This window comes from Diplotaxodon limnothrissa, linkage group LG15 (assembly GCF_057381915.1).
Source record: "Diplotaxodon limnothrissa isolate DT_005_m linkage group LG15, D_limnothrissa_male_GT1.1, whole genome shotgun sequence".
Taxonomy (NCBI): Eukaryota; Metazoa; Chordata; class Actinopteri; order Cichliformes; family Cichlidae; genus Diplotaxodon; species Diplotaxodon limnothrissa.
In genome coordinates, this window is record NC_140610.1 from 3603177 (window position 1) to 3615578 (window position 12402).

The following is a 12402-nucleotide window of genomic DNA, read 5'->3' on the forward strand; positions in this document are numbered from 1 at the left end:
AAAAAAAAAACACACCAAACTCTGGCCACCGATTACGGATATTACTGATGTGGTAAACTGTTAAAGCAAGGAGTCATGTCTTATGATCATATTTAAGTATGAAGTGAAACTGCTGGAACAGAAGACAAAAAAAGAAGGCCAGATCAGATAATCCATTCTGACTCACAACAACAGAAGACAAAACATATTCAAAAGGGTTATGACACTGTGCATGGCGAGCTGGACTACTGCGCTGCTGGATTTGTCAAATTCTTTGTGAGATACTATAAGTGCATAATTAAGCATTTCTCTGATGCTGTCCAGTTTTAAGTTATATTTCCTGTGCTTACAGTGGAAGAGAGAAATCTCCTACTAAATCAGTCATGTTCAATCTCGAGATTTATATAGCACCAAATCACAACAACAGTCACCTCAAGGTGGGGTAGATTGTAAAGTGAAAACCCAACAATAATAGGGAGAAAACCCCAACTATCAGATGACCCCCTATGAACAAGCACTTGGCAACAGTGGGAAAGAAAAACTCCCTTTTGACAGGAAGAAACCATGCACAGGGAGGGGCAACCATCTGCCACGACCGATAAAATTGAATTGAATTGAAATTGAATGTCCTGCTGACTGAACTGCAGTCTCAGCTGGATCTCTCCAAGTTGATATCTTTATGGTTGAAATTCAAGAAATACCTATCATGCTGTCAGTGAGAAATCTCGCTGCCTCGCAGACATTTGGCCGAAGGCTGGGGCAAGACAAGACACAGATGGATGGTAAGTACAGAATCTTGATTAGAATCTGATAAACCATATTTCACAGCGCGCTAGCACACCAGCTCACGGGTAAACAAAACACCTTACATGGAACCTCAGCGATAACTGCTAGTAGAACTCCTTTGTTCTTATTGAGAGTAATGCTATGAATGTGACTCATAGGTTTTTATTTCTGAAGATGGCTGTTGACGGTCTCACGCTTCATAAATGAGTCTTGGCATGAGTGCAGGGACCCATCAGGTATTTCTTGATATGAGGCCAACAGCAGTCAAGTCTGTCCTCACTTGAGCCTCCAGGCCATTGGATAGCATAACAGAAATAGTGCGTGTGCAGGACGCGCGTGCTCAAAGAGAAAGTTCGAGAAGGGAGAGGAGAAACGCCACAATAGGGCGGAGGTGGTGGAGTAACGTAAGGAAAAGAGGCGCGCGCTGGGTGGGTTTGTGTGAGAAAGTCGAATCAGGAGGAGCTCTCGGCGCAAAGGCCGAAACAAAATGTCCCAAAGTTGCGAGCGATTCGGTGTGTAAAATGTGATTATTACTGTAAAATATTCTCTGGATTGCCAGATAAGAAGCTACAAATACTCAGATGATGGATTTGGTGCTTGAAGAAATCTGACTGTGATTTAGCTGACTCTGTGTGTGTGTTTGTGCCTGAAGGCTGACATCTGGGTACCATGTTGATGATTCTGGTCAGCAGAAATGTGCATGTTGAGAAGATGTCACATTCCCACAGCTCTTATCCTAGCAATGGCATAACTATTGACATAACAATTGGAACAGTGTGACTGTGCGATTGTTTGTGGCTGCAGATGTTTTTAATGACAGAAATAAAATACAAATAGATTGATCAAAGTTAATATTTGCTCAGACTATTTCTCACCAACTACACGGCGGACGCGTTTTCTATGGTTTTCCTAAACATTTTCTTTTCAGATGGACAAGTTTGAATACAAAGCTGTGAGTTTCCACTTGCAAAACTGTAAATCACGTTACAACCCTAAACATCTTATTATACAGCTTATTTTGGTGCAACCTTGTGCCCATATTGAACTGTCTCTTTTTTCAAAAGGGCTGCTCTCCATGTAATCAGAGACATCCCAGCCACTTCTCTGACACCGGCTCACAGTACACATGTCACACGAGTTTAAAAAGCTTTCTTTTAAGCTCGTGCAGAAGAAGGCCCCCTCCTGCGTGCCCAGCTTCGTGGGGGAAATGTGGCCACAAGCACCGCTAGTGAGGTGGCGTTGTATCCTCTTCGCTAGAAAGCGCTGGGCAGAGGCCTGCAGTCACAGACAGTCTGTCGCGGAGCAGTTGATGGGAAATCACGATTTGGAGTAAAACCGCGTCCTCGGAGAACAGGGTGTCAGCAGGGATTGTGGTTCGTGTCCTGGGCCCCACAGAACCACGGGGTCACCGCAGAGACCCCGCTTTCCAGTGGATGACAGGGCTCAGGCCCCACTGGCCTCTCTGTAGATATCCAGTTAGTAATCTGCCAGCCCTGACCAGGACCCAGTCAAATGACGCTGCCCGCCCAAAGAGCAGACGGCGCTTCGCCCTGCGACATGCCGACCAGAGTAAATCCAGCCCAGCTGGCTGCTCTTGGGAAAAGAAGGAAAAAGGGGTGGAAAGAGGCATGGAAGTAGGGGAAGGGTGGAGGGAGGACTGGATAGAGAGAAGAGCAATTTAGAAGGGTGGTCAGAAGACAGAAAGCAGTGTGGTCGATGGTGGTCATTCAACAGCTGTGGCTGGGGACGATTCTCTCTTCTGGGAGAATCTGACCCAGAGGAACAAAGGCTTTGTGGTTGTGTTGAGTGTTTAACTAGAGGACAGGAAATGCAGACTTTTTTTTACAGTGGGAAGAAAACTCAAAAGCCGCTCAGTGGGAGGTTTTGGTCGTTTACAGCATAACCATGTCGTCAAGCATCATAACAGCACTCACCTCAAAACAGAAATGACAACTTTCAGATGCTATAATTGCTCCAACCTATATTCAAAGGATTCCTCGGCTACAGTAAGCCTGAAATCTATTGTTTGACAATTAGTCATTAGAGTTTCCGTTATTTTCACAAACGCTCTTTTCACTTGAACAGTGAATTTTCCCCCCTTTTTGTCCTCGAGTGATTCGGGTTTTTTAAGCGCTTATACAAACTTAGTGGGTCGTGACTGCACAAGTCCTCCTAACCACTGGCCGACACCTCACCATGGAGACACAGTCAAGCAAAACGTTTATTTATCTTTACGCTCCAGCCACACCCTCGCTGTCTGCATATTAAAGTCTGCTGCTTCTCTTTCTCTTTTCATTCAGTCACTTCATCACTTGCTCATAACATCGCTTCTTTCATTCTCGGCTCTTTGTTTTCTGTTTCCTCTCCTTCCTGTCCTTCAGCTAGATTAACCTCTTCTTGATCATTTTTTTCCTCATACGTCGAGTTCCCCCTCTCCTTCTTCCTTCTTTCTATTTCTTAGATAAACTCTTCCTCCTCTCTACTCCCCTCTGTCCCACTGTCAGTGTAATTCCACTGGTGTCAGACCTCCCAGGTAGGCTCCTACACAGGTAGATAGCTGCTGTGGTGGGGAAGCTTCTGTGCTGTCGGCTTCCTGACGCCTGACCTGCCCCCCTCCCTCAAACACACACACACACACACACACCCTCACACTCATACACATGCACACCTTGCCTCAGGGGGGTCAGTGTCATTGTTGACATTGGACACATGCTCGTTGTGGTGCAATATTAAATCTTCTCATTTGATTTGGACTGTAATTATGTCGTAAAAACAAACTGGCTGTGAAGCCATGGCCCGCCAGTGTGATCTACTTTCATCAAGTGCAGACTGGCTTAATTACAGAGTGCGCCATACACCCATCTTTCACTGGGCAGCTTTTCCTGCAGCTTCTTTAAGCCATCACATTCTTTTATTGTGCGTTAATCACAAGGCAATTTGGCCGTTTGCAATGGCTGAGGGTAGATTTTAACACTGGTCTGTACACATCCTGTGGATTCTGGGGGGGAAAAAAGTCAAGAGTTAAGCAGATGTACATGGTAATGGAATACGATGCCTCTTCTATTTCTGCGGTGCACTTAATGATATGGTTTTCATCCCACAAAGGTATTCAAATTCTCTGGTGAGAATAAAGGGGCTTTTTTTCCTGGTCTTTGTACACTTCAAATTGACTGTGTGAAGTCAGACAGATAAGTAAACTTAACAATAAATGAGTAAATCTCATCAAACGAAATCACACTGATGTGTGAACGCCTTTAAATAAACCGTGGCTCTTTTATCTCGTGCATTATCTTAGGACGGAGCCATAAAACACACAAAATAATACACGTGTATTATCTATGAATTTTATGGGCAAATTATTTCCACATAGGGCTTCAGCTCTTTATCTGGTCTTTACAGCCACGCAACTGAAATACATGCTTGTTTAGGCCCACATTTGCCAAATGGTTAAGTCGAACCAGATTTCACCTTCACATCAATGCACACAGCAGGATGCCAGATGCCCAATCACAGCATATGGTAACAAAGTGTGAATTTTTTGGGGGGGGTTGTAATTCATGGAGTATATTTTGAAGCAATGCTCATGCTCTGATACAACAAATATTCCAGCCAAATAAATACACTGGCTGCTTGCGGAGTCTGTCAGAAACAACAGGAGTGTTTCCAGTTAAGAGGACAAAGTGGACATCAGAGCCTGCGAAACCTCCACGCACCACTTTCAACCAGGAGAAATGTGGTTTGAGTCTCTTGTGAGACCATTTGTTTGGTTTTCACTCACAGTTTGCTCAAATTTAGGCACCAAAACTCTTCGACCCCCTGAGGTCAGTTAATCTTAAAATGTAACCATAGGTTACAACAAACTGCCTCCACACACAACCTGCACATTTGTTGATTTACAGGGGAAGAGTTTGAGCAGCGTAAGAGACGTAAAATGCAACAAGTCCAGTGTAAGCGACTGGCATGGCTGTGTTTGGTTCTACACAGATGCACACATGGCTTTGCAGATATTCGTCTAGACACGAGTGTTACAACTTGTAACCAGGGTGTAAAATCCACAAATGTACGGCAGCCCCGAGAGAGAAAAAACAAAACTTACTGCAAGTTAAGAAAACAAGAGGAAATAGAAACATGTTGGAAAAAACATGCAAATGATCACAGCTGGTCCGTTGCATTATTGTCTCCAAAGAAATCTTGTGTTACATTTTGTGTGCTTTTGCAGGATTTTTCTATTTGCTCTTGTTTTCATTTAGTTGCAGTGCCTTTCGGGTCACCATACACGTGCTCAAATTTGATCTCAGTAATGTGTGTATGAAAACCTATAAATAAAGCACCTTAAAATTCTTCCTTATGTTTTCGTTTACGGTGGCACAGTTGGTAGGACTGTTGCGTCACAGCAAGAAGGTCCTGGCTTTGAATCCACCATCTGGGCGCAGACTTCCTGTGTAGAGTTTCCATGTTCTTGCCGTGTCAGTGTGGATTCTCTTTGGGTTCTCTGGCTCCCTTCCACAGTCCAATGCAGGCGTTTAGTGGGTTTACGTTACCTGGAGATTCTAGGTGTGAATGGTTGTCGGTCTCTCTGTGTTAGCCCTGTGACAGACTGGCCACCTGTCCAGTGTGTACCCCACCTCTTGCCCCGTGGTAGTTGGGATGGGTTTCAGTCCGATCCTGGATTGGATAATTGGAAGAGAAGGTATGGATAGACCATTCAGTTAAAAGAGGTATCCTACAGTGGATTGTATAAATGTACACATTTAATGGATTTACTAACCAGATGATGAACAGCCTCAGATGTCTTAAAAATAAGTAAGTATTTAAACAATAAGTTTATTGTTCACAGTGTGGCAGGGGATATGACTTGTCAATATGAAGGCTGTGAAACTGATAATATAGGGTTCATGATCCATTCTTCAAGATTTACAACACAGCATTTCCTGGTGTAAAATACAATGAAGTCAAAACATTGTACCCACCGTCTCTGCAAAGCCACTCAGTGGGCTGGTTTGGACCCACTGACAAACTGGCTCTGGTCCCAATTTAACTCATGAAACCATCACTCAGAAAAATAATACACCAATACAGCAAATACATGCTACAGTCATGTCAGTGGGTACTGATAAGCCATAGAATATGGACACGGCAGGGTTCATGTTAGCGATGAGTGAGTGAGGGAGGGATAAAGGATGGATCTGTCTGGGGACTCACCCTTTTATGTCTTAATAGATGAAAAAGAAAGACTGAAAGCTGAAGGGTCACAAAGGGAAAATCCCCTTGTTTTTGTCCCTCTCTGCCGGCCTTTTAAGATGGGTTCATCAGCGTTGTGACAGGTATGTGAAGTGGACATCTTACTAGAGGTAATTGCCATTTCTCTCCTGTGGGTCATTGTTTGTCCCTACGCCCAACAAGACCATTACAGAAAGAGGATTTTAGATTGTTACAGCAGCAGAGCTTCGGATCAAGGCTCTGCAATTCTGTCGTTCTCTCGTGAATAAGAACCACAAAGATAAAAAAAGTCAAAATCTTCCAAGCAGATCCATTAGCAATGTGCTGCGCTGTACATAAACACAGTAAACACTCCCCACTGATGCGGTTCTTAGAACAGACTGCTGTGGCTTCACTGCAGAAACTATTACGGTGCCACCGAGGAGTCATAAAGGTGATTAACAGCCGCCTCTAATTAAAGATCAATGGAGAGTCTTTCCGAGCCGATTTGTTATGTGAATTAGAATGGTGTCCATTAATGTTGTCAGGCAATATCACTGTAAGACTGGGTATTGATGTGCCCTTGCTTGAGAAATAGCACAGTCTAAACTGTAGCTCATGACATTAGGATTTGCTCATTAATGTCCTTTATTCGTAGCACGGCGAACTGCGAGCAGCCTCCTAGATGAGTTTACAAATGCATGGGATACGAGTCATCAGAAGACTGATAAGCAGCATACATCTTTCTGCTGGGTTTTAGGTAGTTGTATGCAGTCGCATTGAAGTTTATAAGCTAATCTGGTGTGGGCTGAAGTGCACCATTAAGTGCACATAATGCACAATTCTAATAAATCTGCTTGTTCAAGCTCAAAAGCTTTGAACCATCGGTTCAAGTGTTATGAGCATCTAATTCTAGGGGTGTTGTAGAAAATGGTTAGACGAGATGCTTTTAGCATTTGCCCCATTAAACAGCTTCCGTCATTATTGGATATGTGAATCCCCAATGGCCTTCACATGTTTCTGCTGAAATTTGTGAGTGGACTACAAACCATAAATTTAGAAATCTTAAGTGTCATTTTAAGTAATGTCTTTTGCCATGTCAACTCATTTAGATGAGTGTACTGAAAAAGGGTGAAAAAAAAAAAAGAACCCATAGAGAGCACAGTATTAGTGAATCAGATCTTTATTGGGCAACATTAAAGTTGGCCTTCAGAGTGTCCTCAGGGCTGCAGCCGCCTGCTAAGATGTACAGGCACGGCCGCTCAAATCAACCTGGCTGTGAGGGGGAACCCTCCACCGCGAGGCCTGGTGTCGTCCAGTCACTTCACAAGCTAGTGTAGCCAGCTACTATTGCACAGACTGGCTTGGCTGCGTAAGGTCATCAGGATCCGAGCCAGCAGGTTGGCCCTTAATGTAGTGCGTATCATGTGTTTGCTCACCCCCCTGCTCAAAACTGGAGCTGTAGTGAGTGACTGTGCCTGGGGGATACTTGCCAGTAAGCAACATGTAGCCCAAAAAAGGGTTTTCAGACCAAAACCCATCAAGGTCTGATGACAGAGGGTCACTGAAGTCCTCATTGAAATCTTCAGCATCAGGATAAGACTCAAAGCCTTGCATTTCAGTTTCAGATTCTGAGTTGCCATGCTCAAAGGCCCTCTCCACATGAGACAGTTCGCCTTTCTGGAACACAGGGGGAAGAGGGTCTGGTGCTCCCACATAGAAAGGTGGAAATTTGTCAGATTGAGGGCTGGGAGGCATAACTGCCCAGCTGAAGTCTGAGCACAAAAGTTAAAGGAGGGATGTTGAGTATTATGGCAAGCTTGTATTAAGAGTTTATTTCTACATGTCTGTACTAGTTACCGTGATTTAAGCCCAGCTGAAAACTGGGTTGTGTCGAGTCTGCGTGGGAGTCACTACTGTGTCCCGAGTATGCAGACGCAGGATAAGCATCAGAGCTGTGAGAGCTGCCTGCTGATCCACTCGCAGCACTACTTTCAGGGTGATCTGAATTTGGGACAACCCAAGAATCAGATGACATGGGCGCAAACACAGCAGAAGGTACTTCCCAATCAGAATCAGCAGGAGATTTAAAGTAACCACTGCTGGAGGAGACGTCAGGATCCGTACCTGCACAGCAAGAGAAGTCATTAGTACAACTTTAAAGCAGACTTTTAACATTTAGAATTAGAAATGCTGAGACTTGTTGAATTTTACCTCTCTTCACAGAGTAGCTGTAACTATCGCCACTCAGCATGACAAGCAGCAAAGCCCTGTCGACATAGAAAAAATATTAACTACAGCAACTTGGCAACAACTAAGACCCCTCAGAAAATATAACCACTCACTTACCCTAAGGAAAGCCAAACACCCATCATGTTGAACGAGCTTCTTAATAGCCACTGCTGCCCTGTCAAAGCTTTATAAATGCTACAAATGACCTGCCCTGACCAATCACAGCATAACAAGTTAACCACGCACAGCTGCACAGATAAAGGCGGAGCCCTCAACCTGAAATTTAAGCTGGTCCAGTTGCAATGATTTTGTTCAGTGCTACAGTACGTGCAAAACGTTTTCTTTACATACAGTTTTGTGCCTCACTGCGTGTTGGCCCAGTGATTTTGATTGGTCACTTGTTTTATCATGGTTAACGTGCACCAGTAATTCAGCAGCATGTCCATACTGTAATGAGACGGACACCTATCTAACTGAATTCCTCAGAGTCTTGGGTTGTTAAAGATAAATAACATTTTAAAACACAAGAAAGATGTCCTATGCTGGTGGAGCTAAAGTGCCAAAAGGCCTGTCACACGGCTCCCTCGTAAAATATTAGATTTCCGAAAGATTTTTACAGCAAACAAATCATCGGCGCCAACCAAAAACTGGGGTGCAGCAATTTGTTTTCTTGTCACAAAACTTTAACTCGAAGAACATATCCTGTGGAAATTGATAAACAGCGCAACTATATGAGAAAGCTCAATGCATTTGATAGAGCACATCCCTTCATTAAGATCTTATTCCTCCATACCCAGCTTGAGACTGTGCCAAATGTGCCGCGGTTCTGCATTGTGACAATTTCCGGCTCTTCAGATGTGTATTTCCTGGCTTTCTAATCAGAATGTTATTTTGTATCTCAAAAGGGGCTCCATTCAGCCCAACATTAACAACCCTCGTCTGAGATAATGTGGATGCTTCGGGCCATAGGCCACCAGCTGCATCCACTTGTCAGTCTTTGGTACAGATGCCCTGTCTGTCTGCTGTGCGAATGAAACTCATGGACTAAATTGGCACTTATTGTGCAGAATCATTTTATGTACTGCTGACAGCTATCTCGGATTTTAAACTGATTTAAATAGAAGGCTCCTGTCCCGCTTGTAATTTATGTCTTTGAGTGGCCAGTGGAGGCCACGTAGAAACGTTATGGATCTTTGGATTAAGCTCAAATACTCTCAGGCAATTTAGTCAAATCTGCTGTATTTTCTGTGCATCATATTAGTTTCTCATACAAATCAAATGAAGAGAACTCAATTATGATGGATCAATAATTCAGCATTCTCAATTATGCTTTAATTGTAAGAAGCAATATCATCCAATCTTATTGTGTGGATAGGTGTTGTTGCTCTGCAGAGCTTTAGCTGATTGTTTGTATGAGATTAGGGCTGTGTATCAAGGAAAAGATCAGGCAATGTCACAGAGCCTTAGATAGCCGGCAAGTGATGCGCATAGACACACTCCCGCAGACACTCGGATACACTCCCAAATACACACAGACTCTTAATGACATGAACACATAACATAAAGCCAAATGCTGCCACTAAAATTTGCATGGTGCTCAGTAATGCATTAGTGAACATCACTTGGCAATCTGTTCATACGGGCTTAATTGGATTTTAATACCGCCTCTGATCTTGTTTTCTAATTAACGGCGGTGGCTGGCAACCAAGCAGAACCATGCACCCAGCAACACCTTTGATCCCGGCCATATGGAGTTCCTCCAAGCACGCCGGGGATGTAAAAATCCCTCACCTAGACGTGGGCGAACAACAGGCCCCCGTATCAAAATGGATGGGGTGAGGAAAATGAAGGAGGGTGGAGAATGGAGGAGTGCGGCGAGAGGGTGCCGAGGGCGGTGGGGGCCAGCTCGGCGGCGGTGGGGGGCGGGCAGTGGCATGTGTCATCCACACATCCTGGCGGCATTGTTATTGATTAATTTCGCTCACGATCGGTTGTGATCACAGATACATAAAACATGAGAGGGGGGACTAAATGCCTGTACACCTTATCATCCCCGCTGCCATTCGACACCCCTTCCTTGCTACAGGGAAATGTCAATAGCTTTTCTAATCTGTTTACTTCTCCCCTTGTGGCCACTGCTTTATGCTTTTGATGAAGGGCTGCCAAAAATGTGTCCTTTTTTTACCCTTGCTTTTCCTGTTTTGGCAGACAAAGTGTGGGTATTAAACTTTACATCTGCGTAGTCACCTCAGCTGTCACGTCTTCTATTTTGCTATTTATCAGGAGATCACTTATAGGTCCTGTGTCGTTTTAAAAGTGCCGGACTCGTGGTTTTTCTTTACGTCATCAGCCTGACAGAACGCAGGCAAAAGCCAACCTGGATCCTTGGCAGAAAGGGGACAAAAATCCAACAAATAGCCAAAATATAAAGCACGCCACATAAACCATGTCAGAAATTGCACCACAAAAGCAAAAGCAGACAAGAAAGAGAGATGCCGTGATCTTGACCCTACCGGTATTATCATCTAATCACTATCATCTGTATTGCATGTTTTCTGTTAGTGTAATTGAAAGAGCACAAATTCCTTTGTGAATTCTAACGAAAAAAAGCAATTATATCCCTTGGAAACTGCTGGATATTTGACATGTGTGAAACAGTAACTGCAAGTAACATCATAACAACACTGCAGGGAAAATGAGCTTTTTCAATCATCTATTGAAGAAAAATTTCAATGTTATTCTGCAGACAGAATTAGACCCCTTCCCTCAGAAGCTAGAATTGCCTCTTTAGCAGAAATCACTCATTCCTCATCAGCTTGCTGAAAATTTTGACCACTCTTACATTCAAAATTCCTTCGGTTGTGAGATTCATGAAAGTTTTCTTGGATGTACTACCTATTTCAAATCCTCCCACAACATTATGATGGTATTAAATCTGGGCTCAGGCAATGCCATTCCATAACCTTTCATTCCTTCTTTTTGAGGTATTCTGTGGTGGATTTGCTTGTTTGCTTAGGATCGCGATCCCGTTGAAACGTCGTCTTCCATTTCAGCTTCGCTTTTCGGACAGATGGCCTCAAAGTAACTTCGAGCCCCTCTCGCATGATGCAGAAAGCGTAGCCGAATCAGTGCCTGCGTGCAGACCTGTCCTCGAGGCAGTGAAGCAACCCCAAACCAGAACATTTTTGGAGTGCAAAGACATTTTCCTGGCACATTTTCCATTTCATTTAAATTTGGGCAAACTCTTTGTGTAGACATTCAGCAGAGGTTGTCAATAGATGCACTTTGACACCAGTAGTTGCAAAAGTTACCCACACGTCCTGGAGAGGTTTTGAGTCTGCTTTTAGGTTGAAATTACTGTGCAGGCCAGTCTTGGAATTACTGGCAGTCATTTAAAAAATCTTCACCACTTGGAGATGATTTTCCTTACCGTGGACTGATTTATTCCCAAAAAAAACCTGGAGATCTTTTAAAATCCCCTGCCAGACTCATGGGCATCCACAACCTCCCCCCCCCTCTCCCCCCAGAAGCTTTAGAGAGCTCTTTAGATCTTGGCGTGTTGACACCACACACTTCAATAACAAAGAGAACAGCAGACCCAAGACGTCTGAGGTTGAACTAGCTCCCTAAGAAAGCTGTACCGTTGGCTCCGGAGCTGGAAACCCTGATAATTTTATGAATTTGAATGTGTGATAAAAGCAGGGGTGCTTGTGACATGTGATGTTTCGGTTTTGTCTATTCTTTCATATTATTATGAAAATAACAAAAAATGCCAACAATCTGTAATTTGTTTGAGGATCTCATCTGTAGACATGTTTGTTTCTTTTTAAAGAGATTAAGACTTTCCTGAAAAACTGACATGGGATGTACAAACATGTGTTTTTTCACATGACAGATTGGATCTTTGTAATCATTTTATCAATAGCATCTCAGTAAAACATGCGCTGCACTTTTATGTAGAGGATTTTGACTCTTGTGTGCAGGATACATATAAAGTGGGCAAATTAACTTAGCAACAGGCTACTAGCCAAGCGTATTTAATGATCACCAATATACCAAAACAGCCAAAACATTAAATACAAACCTATAACAGAATAGCCTAAATACAGTAGTACAGCTTGATAAAATGAAATAAATATCATAAAATGGAGCAAATGTCAAACATTACAAATCTAGAAAAAAGACAATAAAGGTAAAAAGAACATT

The 12402-nt window shown here is 43.4% G+C and overlaps 1 protein-coding gene across 1 annotated transcript; it reads right to left on the reverse strand.

The window, feature by feature from the left end:
• Positions 1 to 7311: 7311 nt before the first annotated feature.
• LOC146616818 (uncharacterized) lies at positions 7312 to 8339 on the reverse strand. The gene is made up of 4 exons (XM_085372869.1): positions 8314 to 8339; positions 8179 to 8234; positions 7825 to 8091; positions 7312 to 7739 (listed from the first exon to the last, which is right to left on the reverse strand). Exons 1-4 carry the CDS (start codon positions 8337 to 8339, stop codon positions 7312 to 7314), a joined length of 777 nt encoding a protein of 258 aa, XP_085228995.1.
• Positions 8340 to 12402: the final 4063 nt, after the last annotated feature.

What these genes read in the sequence shown, in the direction of transcription:
- LOC146616818 (XM_085372869.1), bottom strand. Translation starts at nt 8,339, where the DNA reads ATGATGGGTGTTTGGCTTTCCTTAGG. An exon ending in CAGCTACTCTGTGAAGAGAG is followed by an intron (nt 8,092 to 8,178) that starts GTAAAATTCAAC and finishes CTTGCTGTGCAG; the next exon opens with GTACGGATCCTGACGTCTCC. An exon ending in TCAGCTGGGCTTAAATCACG is followed by an intron (nt 7,740 to 7,824) that starts GTAACTAGTACA and finishes TTTTGTGCTCAG; the next exon opens with ACTTCAGCTGGGCAGTTATG.